The sequence below is a fragment of the Nicotiana sylvestris genome, chromosome 4 (genome assembly GCF_000393655.2).
Source record: "Nicotiana sylvestris chromosome 4, ASM39365v2, whole genome shotgun sequence".
Taxonomy (NCBI): domain Eukaryota; kingdom Viridiplantae; phylum Streptophyta; class Magnoliopsida; order Solanales; family Solanaceae; genus Nicotiana; species Nicotiana sylvestris.
Genome location: NC_091060.1, coordinates 127,295,864 through 127,315,650, shown reverse-complemented (window position 1 = coordinate 127,315,650; position 19,787 = coordinate 127,295,864). Strand labels below are relative to the sequence as shown.

Here is a 19,787-nt window from a genome sequence, read left to right as displayed (position 1 = left end):
ACAAGTCATAGATTAATAATGGACCTATTCCACCTTCCAGAATCGAAATCTGACCCCGGTATCAATAAAGTCGACTCCCAATCAAACTTCTCAACCTTCCAAACCTTAAATTTTCTAGGTTTCGCCATTTAATCCAAAATGACCTACAGACCTCCAATTCAACATTCAGACACGCTCCTAAGTCCAAAATCACCATACGGAGCTATTGGAACCGTCAAAACTCCATTATGGAGTTGTCTACACAAAAATCAAACTTCAGTCAACTCTTTCAACTTAAGCCTCTAACTTAGGGACTATGTGTCCCATTTCATCCCGAAACTCACGCAAAACCAAAATCAACTACCTCGGTAAGTCACATAACCACAATATAATATAGAGGAGGAAATAAATATGGGAACGGGGCTAAAATACTCAAAATGATGATCGGCCAGGTGGTTATATCCCCCTCTCTTAAATCAAATATTCATCCTCGAACGAGTATAGAGACATATCTGAAGTGGTGAAAATATGACAATAACGACAACGCATGTCATGATCGGTCTCCCAAGTCACCTCCTCGACTGGTTGACCCCTCCATTGAATCTTCACTAAAGCAATTCTCTTTGACCTCAACTTTCGGACCTGCCTGTCCAAGATGGACACCGACTCCTCAACATAAGACAAATCCTTGTCCAATTGGACTAAGCTGAAATCCAACACATGGGACGAATCACTGCGATATTCTGGAACATAAAAACATAGAATACCGGATGAACTACAGCTAGACTAGGTGGAAATGCAAGCTTGTTGGCCACCTCACCAATCCTCTCAAGAACCTCAAAAGGTCTGATGTACCTAGGGCTCAACTTTCCTTTCTTCCCGAACCTTATAACACCCTTCATGGGCGAAACCTGGAGCCTACTCTCCAACCATGAATTTAATATCATGAACCTTCCGATTTGCATCTCTTTTGGCTAGATTGAGCTGTACGAAGCCAATACTGGATCAACTTGACCTTCTCCAAGGCATCTCGAACCAGATCCGTACATAATAACTTAGCATCTTTCAGCTCAAAACAACCAACTGGGGAACAATACCGTCTCCCATAGAGGGCCTAATAAGGAGTTATATGGATACTCGATTGGTAGCTATTGTAGGAAAACTCTGCAAGCGGCAAGAACTTATCCCAAGAACCTCCGAACTCCATAACACAATCACCCATACGATGTCAAATTTATTCTGAGTTCGTGGGAGCCCAACAACAAAATCCATGGTAACTCACTCCCATTTCCACTCAAGAATTTCAAGTCTATGAAGAAATCCACCTAGCCTCTAGTGCTCATACTTCACCCGCATACAATTTAGGCACCTACCTACATCCTATACTATGCCTTTATTCATTCTTCTCCACCAATAGTACTGTCTCAAATTGTGATACATCTTAGTGGCACCCAAATTAATGGAGTACCACGAATTATGGGCCTCCTAAAGAATCAACTCATGTAACCCATCCATATTGGGAACACATAATCAGCCCTGGATCCGTAACAAACCGTCATCTTCGATAGACACCTTTATGGCATCGCCGTGGAGTACTGTGACCTTAAGGACAAGCAAATGGAGGTCGACATACTGACTCTCTTTGAAGACCGAGAAACCAAGTAAGCTAGAACTCGACTCGGCTACAAAACATCCAATATAACAAACTAGTTGGCTAAGGCATGAACTTCCAATGTTATTGTCCTCTCTGCTACCGAAAGATATGCTAAACTGCCCAAACTCTCCACCTTTCAGCTCAAGGCAACGACCACAACATTGGCTTTCCCGGGATGTAACGATCCGACCGGTTGTTTTGAGCATTTGCACTTTGTTTGGTAGTTTGAGGTCACGAGTAGCTTCGTATGATGTATAATGACTTATATGAATTGTGGCTTTTGGTTTTTAGGTGATTCGGAATCGATTTGAAAGAATGAATTTCATTGTTGAAGCTTTAAGTGGGAAGGGTTGACCAAGTTTGACTTTTTAGAATTTGACATCGGATTGGAGTTTTGATGGTTCCATTAGGTTCGGATAGTGATTTTGGACTCAAGCGTATGCTCGGATTTTCATTGGGATATTTCTAAAAGGATTTGACACTAATTGGTGAAAGTTGGAAATTTGAAGGTATGAAAAGTTCATAAATTTTTCGATAATTGACTTTGAGGATATTGGATTCAGATTGTGGTTCCGATAATTGGAATAGCTTCGTTATGTTATTTGGGACTTGTGTGCAAAATTTGGGTTTATTCTGGGTTGATTTGATTTGTTTCGCCACGAGTTTTGGAAGTTGAAAAGTTCATTAAGTTCGATTCGAGGTGCGATTAATTAATTTGCCCAGTGATTACAAAGTACTCTATTTCGGGAGTTTTTGCCATTTTTGCATTCTTGGAGCTATGGAGCTCGGACTGAGATGATTTTTGAAGCAATTTTCACCATGTGGACTGGGGTAAGTGTTCTCTACTCATTCTTGATTTATATTATGAATCGATCTTCGTTTTCGGCATTTGATTGAGGGTTCCAAAAGAGAAAATTGGGGGGGGGGGTTAGCCTAAAGTTTCATAAAGTGAGTTTATGAGTTTTAAACATCGATTCAGAGTTAGATTTGGGTGAAACTAGTATAGTTGGACTCGTAATTGAATGGGTTATCGGATTTTGTGAGTTTGTCGGGTTCCGAGGTGTGGGCTCGAGTTTGACTACTGGTTAAGGATTCGACCTTTATCATTTGGAATTGTTTCCTTGGCTTTATTTGATATATTTGAGTTGCTTTTGGCTAGTTTCAAGCCATTCGGGATGGAATTTTGGAGCGTTGTTTGGCTTGCTCGGTATTGGATTTGGCTTGTTCGAGATAAGTAATACTTCTAAACTTGGTGCTGAGGGTATGAAACCTGAATATACGTGTTATGTGTTTGGCATTGAGGTAACGCACATGCTAGGTGACGGGTGTGCACCGTGTGAATGTAGTTACCTGATCATATCTGTAACCATGAAATCTCTACGTACTAGAGCTATTGAGCAGTGATCCATGTTAGAAACCATGTCTAGGCTACATGTTTATTCTGTTGGGAACCAATAGGGTCATATTGCTGTTGAATTATTTGTTTAAATTGCAACTTCATACTCAGTTATGTTCATTCATTTTATATCATATCTCAGTCTTTGTTGCTATTTATTGACACACCATATCATCATTTGGGTTGGTTTCATGTCATTGTAAGCCCGATAGACCTGAGAGATTGATGACTGAGTGAGGCCGAAGTCCTGAGTGTGAGTGATATTATGGGATCGGGATACATACCGCAACATGTTATATTGATTTACGCCTGGATCTTGGTTATTATGGCACTTGGGCCGAAGGATTCCTTCCAGAGTCAAACACCCCCAGTGGGCGCGGTTGATTTATATTGAGGGATGGATCTTCCCTGGGCATGGATCTTCCCTGGGCATGGATCTTTCCTGAAACATTTATATTTGGGGATGTATATTCCTCGGGCTGGATTGGCCTTATACAGTAGTGAATGACTGACTATCAGTTACTATATATATTTGGGATGGATCTTCCTTGGGTTGGATTGGCCATATACAGTACTGAGTGACTGAGCATGTCGAATGATTTAGCATGCTGAATGGAAAGTATGAGATAGTGAGATTGAGTACTCTGAGAGTGTGAGTACGTGAGTTCATCTATCAGATATATTGCATTTGCACACTTGGCATACATGCATAGAGATGCATTTTCCTCATGTTGTACGGTATCATGACATTCATGACTTCTCACACATATTGACTTATAGGCATAGAGATGTATTTTCCTCATGCCATTTGAAAATGAAACATTTACCTGTTGAAAGCTTTGGAAAAAATTACAGTTTTTAAACTTACTCATATTTTTGGTGATTTCGGTAAAAGATTTGGCTTTTCAATAATACACTTGAAAAGTAGACCTATTTTGTGGAACTGTGAATGAACTGAGCATTTTATCTCTGAGTTACTTATTTTATTAGTTTCATTATGTTGTTATGAACTTTTGTTGGCTATTGGTGTTGGACTCCGACCTTTGTTCCAACTCGTCACTACTTTCAACCTAAGGTTAAGTTTGTTACTCGTTGAGTACATGGGGTCACTTGTACTCATACTACACTTCTGCACCTTGCGTGCATATGTTGGATGCTGATGTTACTGTGTTCAGCAGGAGCTGGATTTGAAGATGTACCTGTGTTCCTGTTATAGCTGCCTCTTGTTCATGGTAGCTCTAGACTTATGAAAGATCTGTTCATGTATATTCAAACAGATGATGTGCTTTATTTCATACCAGCTTTGTAAATTCTAAATCTTAGGTGCTCATGATTTGTACTACCAATCCTTGGGAAATTCTTTGTATATAAGTAGTTGTATTATCATTCTTTTCTTATTAATACTCTTTAAGTTGGAATATTGTTAGTTGACTTACCTAGCGGGTTGGGTTAGCTGCCATCACAACTAGTTGGATTTTGGATAGTGAACGGGATGATATAGAATGGTAATATCATAGTCCTTAAGCAACTATAGCCATCTCCGCTGCCGCAAGTTAAGATCCTTCTGTTTGAACAGATGCTGCAGAGGACACAATACAAATAGTGCCCACCAAATCTTCAAGGTATAAACAATAGCTGCTAATTCCAAGTCGTGGACATGATAATTCTTCTCATGAACCTTCAGCTGTCTAGACGCGTAGCCAGTCACCCTACCATCTTGCATCAACACTACACCGAGGCCAATACGTGATGCATCGTAGTACACAGTGTAAGACCCCAAACCCCTGGGCAACACCAAAACTCGGGCTATAGTCAAAGTAGTCTTGAGCTTTTGAAAGCTCTCCTCACACTCCTTGGTCCATCTAAATGGAGAACCCTTCTGGGTCAATCTGGTCGTAGGTGCATTTATATATAAGAAACCCTATATGAAACGATGGTAATACCCTGCCAAACCAAGAAAACTCCGGATCTCAGTAGCTGAGGATGGTCTGGGAAAACTCTACACTACCTCAATCTTCTTTGGATCTATCTTGATCCTCTCACTCGACACCACATGACCTAGAAAAGCCACTGAATCAAGCTATAATTCACACTTCAAAATTTTTGCATACAATTTCTTTTCTGTCAATGTCTAGAGCACGATCCTCAGGTGGTGCTAGTGATCCTCTCGGCTGCAGGAGTACACCAAGAAGTAATCAATAAACACAATGATGAATGAATCAATATAGGGTTAGAATACACTATTTATCAAGCGCATGAATGATGCTAGGGTGTTGGTCAACCCAAATGACATCACAAGGAACTTGTAGTGACCATACCGAGTCCTAAATGCAGTCTTCAGAATATTCGGATCCTGAATCTTCAACTGATAATACCTCGATTGAAAATCTATCTTTGAGAATACTCTGGCACCCTGTAGCTGATCAAATAGTCATCAATGCGTGGCAATGGATACATGTTCTTCACTATAACCTTGTTCAACTGCCGATAATCAAAACACATGTGCATAGGACTATCCTTCTTCTTTACAAACAAGACCAGAGCACCCCAAGGTGACACACTAGGCCGAGTGAAACCCTTATAAAGCAACTCTTGCAACTGCTCCTTTAACTCCTTCAACTCTGCAGGGGCCATATGATACGGTGGAATAGAAATGGGCTGAGTGCCCAGCAACAAGTCAATGCCAAAATTGATATCTCTATCGGGGGGCATGCTTGGAAGATCCACTGGAAATATATCTAGATAGTCTTGCAATACCGGAACTAACTCAACGATAGAAGTATCCATGCTGACATCTATCACAAAGGCAGATATGCATCACACGCTTTCCCAACCATCCGATGTGCCTTAAGGAAGAACACAACTCTGCTAGGAACATAATCCAAAATACCCCTCCACTCCAACCGCGGTACACCTGGCGTAGCCAACATCACCATCTTGGCGTGACAATCAAGATTATCATGATAGGGCGACAACCAGTACACACCCAAAATTGTCATGCCCCAAACTCGCGGAGCGCGACCGGTGCTCAACCGAGTGAACCGTATTGAACAAGCCTATTAGCTTCTTTCTACACAAACTCACACATGAAATAAGAGAAGATATATTTTCATTAATTATATAATAGGGGGATCATGGATACAATACCAAGTTATTTTCTTTAGTTGCATCATTATTCATGTCTCAAAATACACAGGCCTTGATAATTTGAAGTGGAATAGATGTTCCAAACACAACAATATTTGGATTGACTTTCCCAGCACCCATATACAACCCACACTATGTCTAATTAGCTCTAATAGATACAAAAGAGTACTACATAAGTGCCGGCAACAAGGTCCCGACTAGTCCTAAAGTATATTACATAAGGAACAAGATATGCATGACCCCGAAATGAAATGGCTCACCAAGACTGCTAGGAGGAGGATGTAGCGCTATCACTGATCAATGCTACCTACTGTGTAACCGCCTGCATCCATTTAAAGATGCAGCAACCCTAGAAAAAGGGACTTTAGTACCATCGAATAGTACTAGGATGTATAACTAAACACCATCTCAATAGAATGAATAGTAATATAAGAAGGAACAATCATGGACTCAATAGAATCCTCAAACAATACCAAAACATCAAGTTAAGAATTACATAAGCTTTCAACTAAGTTTCCATGATTTTAGGTTGGGAGATCTTTAGTACTAATACACCATGATCCACAATACCATCGCATTCTTACACGAAGTTCGATCATGACCCGGCTAGGTCGTCTCATTTGAGACATCAACTATAATCACAATTTCAATTATAATTTCCAGCACAGTCACCACCATGTGTGCGGTATGGTATCCGATCACGGCCCGATCGGCTAGGCTGTCTTGCCCGAGACATTACCATTTTCTATCAATCACCTCATTTCATACTTCTTTCACATCTTTCAATTCATCGGCACTAGTGACCACAATTGTTATATCATATCTAGAACTTGGACGTATTTCACAATTCAAGTTCTTTTCCACATTCCAACATTATTATCATCATCAACAACAATAAGGCTTTTCATTCAAGACCTTGATTACACATGTGAGCAATTTAGAATCTAAGGCACATAGAGACTTTTCACACAATTTGGCATAACAATCTTTATTCGAATTTGACTTGAAGTCTAAGCATTTTTAGCACATATTCCATATTTTGAACACATCCTCAAATGATCGGATAACATGATGAAAGCATTGGAATACATACTGCACATTTATGTTTCAACACAAGCACATTCGAAATAGCAATTTTTATAACGATTAATTTGGGACTTACACTGATTGCATGAATAACATGGGATTCAACTCTAAGAAGAGGGCGTTTAGCCAACATACCTCAATTGAGCTTCCTTTAAACTTTTTTAAAACGTTCCGGAATTCTTATCAACTTCGATCTATTTTAGAAATATAACAAGCTGGACCAAATTAGGAAGATAATCATGATTCTAGCTCATTTGAGCAGATTATCAAACACTAGGTGTGCATTAATATTTTAAGGCCCTTTTGTGAAAGATTCCATCATTTCTTACCCCATTCTCTACCATCTTTAGCTCACAACCTTCCCACATTCTTTGATAACACATGCATGCAAGATAACACCCCCCCACCCCCAAGAATTATCTTTCTAATTATTTCCCTTTTAGTAGAATTTCGAAATTAAGATCTAGGGCACAGATTCTTACCTTTAAGATGAGGAATTTTCTTGTTAATCTTCAAGGACCGAGCAAGAATATTTGGATAATAGGTTGAAAGTTACTCCCCCACTCTAAGAACTCTCTCTCTCTCTCTCTCTCTCACTCTATAAGTATCAGAAATATGCTCAAAATGGACTATGGCATATGTTTTAACGAAATAGGGTCGGGTTTAAAATTTAGTAAAATAGGAGCCCCGACACAAATCTGCGATTGCATATGCGACCACATAATGCTTCTGCGGTCCACAAAGTGGGCTGCATAATTGGCCCTCCAGAACTGACAATTTCTGCTTTAGTCCCCGACTAGTCTGCAGTTCACAGACCAGTTTTACAGTCACATAATGCGCCGCAGAACCACCATCTAAAATTTTTTAAGGATGGGTATGGGATCAGAGTGCGGCCTGCGAAATAGTTCTGCAGTCGCATAATGGACCGCAAAAATAACATCAAAAATAGCCCAAATGACTGCCTCACTCTGCGGTCATTCTACGGTCGTATAAGGGGCCGTAGAAATGCCTTCTTCTGCTAAGATTTTCCTTTAACTCCTCAATGCACTGTTCAACCCAAAACGTTTGTACCACGAAACATAAGCCTAACTCGACACCACAAAATTCTGGGTTGTTAGGTAGAATTTTACCGGGCCTCACAAAAATAATATCAAAGTCTACCATATTAATAATAGATCAACTCTGGTCTCAAAACCACCAATAACAACTAAACATGACCGACACATACGGTCAACAATAATAGAATCTCCCTCAGGTGTGGACACATAAATAGGAGAACTCAAAGAATCACGAAATATATCCAAGTACAGAGCAAAGTAAGATGATACATATAAATAAGTGGAGCATGGATCAAATAAGACTAATGCATCTCTATGACAAACCGGAACAATATCTATGATAACCGCGTATGATGCAACAGCCTCCATCCTACCCGAAAACGCATAACATCTGACCTGGCCTCCCCTATAGGGAGACCCTACCCGCTTGACCTCCACCCATAGATAGCTATGCAGGTGGAGCGGCAATTGGAGTAGTAACCACATCCTAACAAGTATAGGGATCCTATGGAATACGTGGAGCATGAGTAGTCTGTGGAGGTGCACCCTTCCCCAGTCTTGGCAGTCCCTCACCATGTGACGAGTATCACCATACTCAAAACAAGCTATTGGAGGATGTGGTTGCTGAAGCTGACTCAGGCCTGGTCGGCTGGACTGACCGCTAAAAGTGCCCCATGTAGGAGGTACACTAGACAGTGCCAGTGCATAATGAACAATATGAGGCTTGGGAGTAGCCGAAGTACCACTAGTAGCTGGAAGTGCTGAATGAACTAGACGACTCGCATATCCTCTTCCATGACGGGCTGCAACTAGGCACGTACACCACTATGTTCGCTAGAATCAAGAATCCTTATGGCCTCCCTGTCCTCCTTCTTCTGGCCCTGCATACCCTCCAACCTTCATGCGATCTCTACTGCCTGCTGATATGGAGTATATGTCTCCCAACTCTCAAACCATGCTGAATCTAATACCATAGTTGAGACCCTAGATAAATCGATAGACTCGCTCTCTGACTATACCTAGACAGGTGAATGCCTGTAGCACTCACTAAATCTGACCGCATACTTTGATACGGTCATAGCACCCTGGCGCAACTGCTCAAACTCCGCGCGCCATGCATTTCGAATCCTTTAGGGAACAAACTCTCTTAAGAACATCTCTGAAAGCTGAGCCCATGTGAGTGAAGCTGCCTTGGCTGGGCTACCCTCCTCATAAGCTGCCACCACTGGTATGCTGGTCCCGACAGCTAGAAAGTAGTGAAAGCAACCTCGCTCATCTCCACTATACCCATGGTACATAGAATATGGTCGCACTTCTCCAGAAAACCCTATGCATTCTCTTTAGCTAGGCTGCTAAAGGTAGGAGGGTGGTACTTCTTGTACCTCTCGAATCTAAGCTGCTCCTCCTCAGATGCTGCTACCTTAACCTCAGGCTGAATTGGGACAATCCACTACACTGGTATAACCTCGGGGACCTGGTCAATATGAACCCACTGCTTTGGGGTACGGGCTGCGGTAGTCTGTGTTCCTCCCCCAGCCTGAGATATGGCTGGTACAAGTGGAATCAACCCTGCCTGAGCTAGAGTACCAAACATATTCAAGAACTGTGCAAGGGTCACCTGAAGTGCATGGATAGTAATAGGCGCCTCAGGTGCCTTCCCCCCAACTGGAGGTACTGATGGCTCCTTTGATGCTGTTTGGGCAGGTGATCTAGCTACACCACGTGCCCCTTATTAGCCTCAACCCTGGCCCCGGCCTCAGCCTCGGCCTCTTACGGATCTAGTATGGGGTGCGAGTGTCTGATCGTCGGATCTAACAGTGCGGGTCCTCACCATATGTAAGAGAATAGAAAGACAAAGTTTTATAATATGAAGTGAACAAATTCACCCAATAAGGAATCAAAGAAGTAAAGTTTTCCTAACAGTTCTATAGCCTCTCGAAGATAAGTACAAATGTCTCCGTACAGATCCGCAAGACTCTACTAAACCTACTTGTGACTCGTTAGAGCTTTGTTACCAACTTGTCAGGACCCCAATTTTCCCCCATAGGATGTCGTGAGGGCACCTATTCTCTAAGACTAGGTAAGCCTTGCATACATGAAGGATTTGACTGAAATAGTAATAAAACTTTTAATTTAACAAATAGCTATCATAAAAAGACTTCGCAACTCAATTGAACATAACTCCCTAAATACGGAGATACCGAGTCACAAGATCTACATGACTATACTGAACATCTCTATACAACAATATTCAATAAAAGAAGAATGAAACAGAACTAGATAGAGGGTGACTCCGAGGCCTGTTGACGCCGACAGGTGTACCTAGAAGTCTCCAATCCACGCTCTACTCACTGAAGCTTAGTATGAGTACACCACAACGGTACCCAGTAAGTATCAAGCCTAACCTTGGTAGAGTAGTGACGAGGTCGGGTAAAGACACCTACAGAAAATAAATAAGTAATTGAGCACTCATAGTATATTTTGATAATGAAAATAAAGGAAATGATACAAGAAAGAGATATAACAAGAATAGCTACACTAAGACTAAGGTAATTAAGACATCACAGAAGAAATACATAATAAGAATGCCAAGAAAATGATGCAAACAAAACACAAGTGATGCAACTAAAAGGTATCAACAAGAATCACTACCAAGGTACCGCCTCGAAGTCTCATTTCACGAATCAAATCACAATCTTTCCTTATATCACCGCAGGAGCCTTACATTTAGTTTTGAAAAATCATTTTCCCGAAATAGCTACCCGTATTTTAGCCCACCTTATCACACCACATGACTTCAAGTAGTTCCCCTACTAGAAACACGTGTATCAAGCTCACCTATCTCACATTATGCGTTTCAACCCTAGTCCTTATACCACCGCATGCGTATCATTGTCACAACATATCACAAATCGCACTTCAAGTGCCTAATACCACAACTTGCTAAAGAAGTCAACAATAACAGTGTTTCCACAATAAATATCCCATGGCTTAACCACAATATGCACAAGAATCTCAACAATAATAACTGAAAGTGAATAACTCAACAAGAATGGTATTTCAATAGATTTACAACTTTGTATCAATGTGAATCATGACTTTTATAACTTCAACACCACAATCCAACAATAACATATTCCAAGAAATAACAATGTCAAGTAAAGGGACTCAACAATTAAATAATGAATAAGGAAGTGAGAGAATAATAACTTTAACTAAGCATGTAAAGGCAATTAGAAAGTAAGAGATAAGAGAAGTATTAACAATGTCAAATAAAACATGTCAACATAGGCTAATGATAATGAATATGACATGTTATGGAAACTCAATTAAAGGCATGGAAAGAATCTACATGGATAAAACTGGTCAATTACCATATTTAGCCCGTGTACACACTCGTCACCTTGCGTACACGGCTTCCACTTACCACAATTAACACAAAACAACACCAATCATAGGGGTAATTTTTCCCACACAAAGTTAGGTAAGACACTTACCTCAAAACACGCTAACTATATCCACTAGTAGCCTTTCCCACGATTATCCAACTCTGAATGGTTCGAATCTAGACAAAAATAAAGTTATTCCATAAATACAACCCATGGAAAACTATTCCGAACAATAAAGTTACAATCTTTAAAAAAGAAAAAAAGTCAACTAAAAAAATCAACTCCGGACCCGCATCTCAGAACCCGACTAAATTTAAAAAATCCAAATAACCATTCGATAACGAGTCCAAACATACAAAAATTAATCAAATTCGACCTCAATTCGCCTTTCAAATCCCAAAAATCCGTTCTATGAAGTTTCATAATTCCTCCCCTCCCCCCCCCAAATTTTCCAACTCAAAACAATAATTAAATGACAAAAATAAAGATGGTTTCATATATAATAGCCAAATCTGAGATACACTTACCCCGATGATTTCCTTGAAAATCCCTCGAAAAATCGCCACAAACCGAGATCTCTATGTCAAAAGATGAAGAATGAAATAAACCCTCGTCTCTAGCCCTTTACTGCCCAGCGATGTCTATTTCTGCGGGCAAACTATCGCATCTGCGACCTTCCACCTGTGAAATTACCATCGCAAGTGCGACCCTCACTTAAGCCCAGCCCCCATTGCTTCTGTGGATGACTGCTCTCTTCTGCGAGCCCGCTTCTGCAGAGATTTGACCGCACATGCGGTCCTTCACAATCCCTCCTAGGTCCGCTTTTGCGGATGAAACATCGTGCCTGTGGATGCACATCTGTGCCTAGGTCTCCGCACCTGCGACTATGGCCTGGGCTGGCCCTCTACGCTTTTGTGATCAATCACTCGCACTTGTGTGTCTGCACCTACAGCCAACCTCCTGATAAGTGAGAATTTTGACTACTTACTAGTACCTTTTAGCTTTAGTTTTAGTCCAAAATTGTTTAATTGTGTTCCTAAAAACTGATGAAATATGCTTAATTGCAGGAGTATTGGAAAATGAGCCACTAAGAGTACAGACCGCAGAATATCATCTACTGTCGGAGATTGTGAAGACAAATTTATTAGAGGACAAGTGAAAAGTGTGGTCCGCATATGAAATGTGCGGCCGCAGAAGCTAAGCAAGAGCAGAAGTTCAGAGAGTTATCATTTCAAGCTCAAAGGAAGTGCGGCCACAGAAGATTAGCTACGCGGCCGCAATTGCATTTGTGCGGTCCGTAGAAGAGCTAGGTGCGGCCACACTCAGAATTGTGCGGACCGCATAAAATAAGAGATGCGGCTGCGGTTCAGAATTGTGCGGCCGCAAGGTAAAACCCTGTTAAGCTAAAGCAAAGTACGGACCGCAAATGGAATTGTGACGCCGCAGAACCTTCAAAAGGGCATTTTTGTTCGAAAATTCCAGCTTTGTATAAATAGAAGAGTTTCACTTTTTAGGTCAAGTTTTGAATATCAGCAGCTACAGTATCTGTTTCTTTGCTCTCTTTAGTAGTTTTTGCCATTTTTAGCTTTTTGAACAAAGATTTCAATATTTTAATTACCAATATGGGTTTCATTATCATTTCTCTTCTATTTCTTCTGTTTTAAGCATGAGTAGCTAGATTTTCACTGGGGTTGTGACCCAACCCTAGAGTGTAAACTTAATGGGTGTTTGATTTATTGCTTGTTTATGGTTTGGTATTTATTACTTAACCTTGTTCTTGCATATAATTTTAGAATTAATGGTCGCAAACATTAGTTCATTTCTATTTGATTTGGTGTCAACCAAATTCCATTATAGGCTGTGATGGCGCCCAACACCGTTAGGCAAGCTAACACTGATAAACTAGTGAGTTCTCATTTATTTCATTACACAATCTCAATATTTACTTAACTTAAATTTAAAACAGTTGATAATAACGAATTTATAAAGCAAATAAAATGGGAATGACTAAAGGAATAATACAGTTTAGGAATACAACCCAAAAATAATAGTCTACTAATGTGTGTGCTAGGATCTAGTGTCACAAGTACGAGGAAAACTAGTAGAATGTACCAAAGTATATCTATCCTACTTCCTGAAATAGAATAGACAGTAATAAACAAAAGGAGAGACTCTGACATGCTGCTGAACAACTCAGAAGGGGGAAGTTCACCGTGAAATCTCTAGCCATCAGTATGCTGCCTCAAATTGAGATCTCTCTGCTTGAACAAATGTTGTAAGCTGCGATGATCAGTATAAACCTCACATGACACCCCATACAGATAACGCCTCCATATCTTAAGAGCATGAACAATTGTTGCTAACTCTAGATCATGCACAGGGTAATTATTCTCATGAATCTTTAGCTGACATGAAACATATACAATAACTTGCCCTTCCTGTATCAATACACAACCCAAACCAACGCGTGAAGCGTCACAATACACGGTATATATCCCCGATCCGGAAGGCAATAATAGAACCGGTGTTGTAGTCAAAGATGTTTTGAGCTTATAAAAGCTTGCCTCACAATCATCGGACCAACAGAAAGGATCACCCTTCTGGGTCAATCTAGTCAAAGGTGCTGCAATGGATGAAAAGCCCTGCACAAATCGGCATAATAACCTGCTAGCCCCAGGAAACTCCTGATCTCAATCATTGAAGTGGGACATGGCCAACTTTGAATTGCCTCAATATTCTTAAGATCCACCTTAATACCCTGTCCAGATACAACATGCCCCAAGAATGCTACTGACTCATGCTCCCCCAGGCTACGTGAGTAGATCAAGATGTCATCAATGAATACAATAATAAAGGAATCAATATAAGGCTTGAACACCATGGGCATTAGTCAAGCCGAAGGACATTACCAGAAACTCATAATGGCTATATCTAGTATAGAAAGCAGTCTTCGAGACATCTGAGTCCCGAATCTTCAGTTGATGGTACCCTGATCTCAAATCGATCTTAGAAAACACCCTAGCACTCTGCAACTGGTCAAACAAATCATCAATGCGCAGAAATGGGTACTTGCTCTTGATGGTAACTTTGTTCAACTGGCGGTAATCAATGCACATCCGCATGTTCCTATCCTTTTTCTTCACAAATAACACTGGTGCACCCCAAGTGTCTCACAAACCACTTTGCTAACAACTCCTCAAGCTGCTCTTTCAACTTCTTCAACTCATTCGAAGCCATACTATACGGTGGGATAGATATAGGCTGGGTACCTGGAGTCAAGTCAATATAGAAATAAATATCACGATCTGGTGGCATGCCTGGAAGGTTAGAAGGAAACATATCGGCAAACTCCCGGACTACTGGAACTGAATCAATCATCGGAGACTCTGTAGTGGTGTCCCAAACATAAGCCAGATAAGCCAAACAACCCTTCTTGACCATATGTCAAGCCTTCAAAAAAGAAATAACCCGACTAGATGTACTAACTGAGGAACCCTTCCACTCCAACCTCGGCAACTCTGGCATCACTAAAGTAACAGTCTTGGCATGGCAATCTAGGATGGCGTGATAGGGGGATAACCAGTCCATGCCCATGATGATCTCAAAGTCGGTCATATCAAGTAATAGGAGATTAACTCTAGTCTCGAAACCACAGAATGTGACCACACATGACCGATAGATCCAATCCACAACCACAGAATTGTTACGCCCCACAGTATTACGTTGATGATATGCTCTGCAGTAATATATTACGATGATGTTACTCTCTGTAGTAATATATTACGATTGATGTTACGTCCTGCAGTATTATGTTACGACAGTGTTGTACCTAGCAATATTACATTACAGTGATGTTACACTTCGCAGTAATAAGTTACGACGGTGTTGCACCCTATAGTATTACATTACGGTGATGTTACGCTTTGCAGTAATAAGTTACGATGATGTTGCACCCTGCAGTAATGTACGTTAAATTTGTCGTAAAGTAATTGACATCAGTCCAAGGAAAAGATTATTTGGGGATTATAAGGATTATAAGTGATGAGTAAATTTGTGAAGGTAAGAGGGTAAGTAATATCGAAGAAAACAAATTTTGTCGAAGTTTGGCATTTTGGGGTAAAATATGGTCCGAGCTAAAATACCCAGTATTTATGGACTAGTGCCATACAAGGTACTACATGGCCATAATATTAAGGTGTATAAGGTATGTTAAAAGAGAGTAGTATTTAATTAAGTTGAGATAATTTTTTTTAAATTATATGAATAATTGATTAATTAACGAGTAACAGAACATTACCTAGTTAACTAATAGGTGGATAAAGATTAATAATTATCTCAAAGAATCGTGGCAGCCACCTAAAGAAATGACTAAGAGTCATTCTTATTAGGTGTCATGTAGATACACTTTACTATATTTAAAAATCTTTCAACATTCAAGACCTTGTATTATTATAATCAAGGTAGGACATGTTAACAAGTTCCATTTTTTGAACACAAAATCATTCTCCAAAAACCTTTCAGCTAAGTCGAGCCTTCACACTTCCTTGAAAAACATTAAGAAAATCAATTATCCTTGAATGTTCCATCGTTTTCTTTACTTGATATTTGGTGTCAAAATGTTGTCATTATAGTATCAAAATTCTCTAATCTTTCCTCTTTGTAAATGATATTATGAGAGAGCAAGATCTCACTAGGCAACGAAAGTTTGCCATAGCTTGAGATTTTAGCATTACAATCAGAAGTTTCATTTCAAAACTACAATCAGAAGTGAGACGTAGCAAGGTTATTCTTCCAAGAAATATTATACGAATTTTCTCTACTCCAGTTATGTTAAGGACATCCCTTCTTTCTTTTGGCATGGTCCATATGATATTGAAGAAACGAGCAAATACACAGTCTCTATAAATTACTCTATTCATAGAATTATTAAGGGTGTCTATATTCTTGATTCCCCATGAAAATTATTATTAATTTCTATTCATGGGTCTCCGAATAATACGCAGTTGGAAAAGTTTATCCAGAAGGAATATTGAGATTATTATGTTTTTTTCATGCATTTCACTCATTGGTACATGTGCATTGACCCATGACCAGATGGCGTTATATACGCGTATATATGTAAATATATGTATATGGGATGGAAAAAGGTTACGGCGTTATATATGCACCCCACCTGATCAGCTGGTATACGATGATGATGTTGCCCACAGTGGCTGAAATATGATTCAAACGGCGTTATATATGTGTATATATATGTATATGTGATATGGGAAGAGGTTATGGCATTATATACACACCACCACCTGATCAGCTGGTATACGATGATGATTTTGCCCACAGTGGCCAATATGATATGATGGGATGCCCTCAGAGGCTGATGATGTTATGAAACATGTACCTATGCACGACATGACATTCATACGCATATGCATGACGCTAAAAGTAATTTTTAATTTTCAAAGTTATTCAAACTTACAGGTTGAGTCATGTACTCTATATTTATTTCATGTCTCTTATGTATTTATTTATGTGCCTTACATACTCGGTATATTATTCTTACTGACGTCCCTTTTGACTGGGGATGATGCGTTTCATGCCCGCAGGATAGACAGGTCAAGATCCCTCCAAGTAGGCTATCAGCTCAGCGGAAGATGTTGGTGTGCTCCATTTGCTTCGTAGTTACTCGTTTAGTTAGTATGATTTAGACGTGTATTGTTTAGTATGGCGGGACTCTGTCCCAACCTTTATGACATTTATGTACTCTTAGAGGCTTGTAGATATATGTCGTGTACGTGAAAGATTGTACGGCCTTGTCGGCCTATGTTTTAAGTTTATAAAGGATCATGTTGGTCTATTAGACCCGTATGTCATGTGTATATGATGATATAATAATAAAGATACATTACGTTGGTACTCGGTTGAGTAAGGTACCGGGTGCCCGTCGTGGCCCAATGGTTTGGGTCGTGACAAGAATCGCCCACAAGAGTGGACACATGAACATGAGCATCCAAAAACTCACGAGGAATATCCAAAAAATGAGCAAACAGAGATGATACATATGATAAGTAGACCCTGGATCGAATAGTACCGAATAATCCCTACCGCAGACGGAAATAATACCTGTGATAACGGTATCTGAGGCCAATACATCTGGTCTAGCCGGAAAAGCATAGAATCTGGTTGTAGCACCTGCTGGCTGGCCTCCACCTGACTGAATGGTAGCTGGCTGACCTCCCCCCTACCTAGCCTCCACCTCAAGGACAGCCCCTACCAGTCTGCCCTTCACCTCTAGGCAGCCGGTGTTGTAATCATGTGCTGCTGGCTTTACTGCACTACCTTGCCCCCGAAGTCTGGGGCTGTATCTCCTCATATGACCGAGGTCTTCGCACTCGAAATAGCCCATCAGTGCGGTGACTTGCTGCCTTGATGTCTGACCTTGATGGTCTGTAAACCCACTAGAAGAACCCTAGGGACCTGAGTACCCACTGGAAGAACCCTGGATGGCTGGTGGGTGGTAAGAACTCTCTGGTATGACGCTGAAATAGGGGCGCGCTGGAGCACCTCGAGGAGGTGGTGGTGCTGAATATGAGGGCCTGCTAGGCTGACCTCTCCCACACTAACCTCTGACCCTAGCCGGGGCACCTCTAAACTCTCCGGAGAAATAGGCCCTCTTGTCATGCAACATCTATTCTCTACCCCTTTAACAGTAGCCCTCAATCCTCCGAGCAATCTCCACTACCAGCTGATAAGAAGTCCCCATCTCAACCTCTCAAGCCATGTTGTCCCTGATGCCAGAGTGCAATTTTGTAACAAATCTCCACACTTTCTCTGCATTCGTAAGAAGTATCATGAGTGCATTGCGAGGCAACTAAGAAAACCTCGCTTCATAGTCGGTCACTGACCTCTTACCCTGCTCAAGCTGCTCAAACTGATACCGCAACTCTTCCCTCTCGGAGGGTGGAATATACCTATCCAAGAAAAGCTGTGTGAACTGGCCCCAGGTGATGGGAGGGGAACCTGCTGGTTTGCCAAGAACATAAAACTGCCACAATCTACGGGCCCTACCCTCCAGCTGCAAAGTAGTGAAGTCAACCCTATGAGACTCCAATATCCTCATGTTGTGCATTCTGTCTCTGCACCTATCAATGAAATCCTGGGCATCCTCATGACACTCACCTCCGAAGATAGGAGGGTGTAGCCTAGTCCAGCTGTCCAATAACTTCTGCGGATAGCCGTCTGCAGCTGGTCTGAGCTCAGATGCCACTGCTGTAACTAGCTGGACCCCATCTGCGGGTAGTGTACCCGGAGTCTGATATACCGTAGCTGTATGTCTAGGAGCCTGAGAAGTAGGGGTTTGTACTCCCCCTCCCGCCTGAGATGTGGCTGGGTCTACTGGAAATAAACCAGCCTAGCTCATAGAATCCATGAACTACAACATATGACCCATGACCTCCTGAAAGCTCGGTGCTATAGTGAAATCCACTGGGGTAGGCTCTGCTGCGGGCACCTCTCCCTCTTCCTCAACAATAGGATCCCCTACTGGATCCGCTATTGTTGCAACTGGGGTAGCTCTAGGACGCCCTCATCCCCTACCTCGGGACGGTGCCCTCCCCCGGCATCTACCTCAGCCTCTAGCAATGGGGGAAGCAGTTCCTCCTAGATCTGGAACGTCAGCCGTACGCATCCTCACCATCCGTGAGAGAATAGAAGAAGGAAATTTAGTATACCATCAACTACACGATAGAAGGTGAATAAAGAGTAGTTTCCTAACGCCCTATAGCCTCTCAAAGATAAGTACATACGTCTCCATACCGATCCACAAGACTCTATTAAGCCTTCCCATCACTTGTGAGACCTACGTGAACCTAGTGCTTTGATACCATGTTGTCACGACCCAAATTCCATTATAGGTTGTGATGGCGCCCAACACCGTTGTTAGGCAAGCCAACACTGATCAACTAGTGAATTCTCATTTATTTTATTAAACAATCCCAATATTTACTTAACTTAAATTTAAAATAGTCGATAATAATGAATTTATAAAGTAACTGAAACAGGAATGACTAAAGGAATAATAC

General features: G+C 41.1%; 1 protein-coding gene across 1 annotated transcript; it reads right to left on the bottom strand.

The window, feature by feature from the left end:
* Window positions 1-4,557: 4,557 nt before the first annotated feature.
* On the bottom strand, window positions 4,558-5,816 carry LOC138890146 (uncharacterized). The gene is made up of 3 exons (XM_070173509.1): window positions 5,442-5,816; window positions 5,141-5,200; window positions 4,558-4,950 (listed from the first exon to the last, which is right to left on the bottom strand). Exons 1-3 carry the CDS (start codon window positions 5,814-5,816, stop codon window positions 4,558-4,560), a joined length of 828 nt encoding a protein of 275 aa, XP_070029610.1.
* Window positions 5,817-19,787: the final 13,971 nt, after the last annotated feature.

What these genes read in the sequence shown, in the direction of transcription:
- LOC138890146 (XM_070173509.1), bottom strand. Translation starts at nt 5,816, where the DNA reads ATGGATACTTCTATCGTTGAGTTAGTTCCGGTATTGCAAGACTATCTA. An exon ending in ACTATTTGATCAGCTACAGG is followed by an intron (nt 5,201 to 5,441) that starts GTGCCAGAGTAT and finishes GTACTCCTGCAG; the next exon opens with CCGAGAGGATCACTAGCACC. An exon ending in ACATTGACAGAAAAGAAATT is followed by an intron (nt 4,951 to 5,140) that starts GTATGCAAAAAT and finishes CGTTTCATATAG; the next exon opens with GGTTTCTTATATATAAATGC.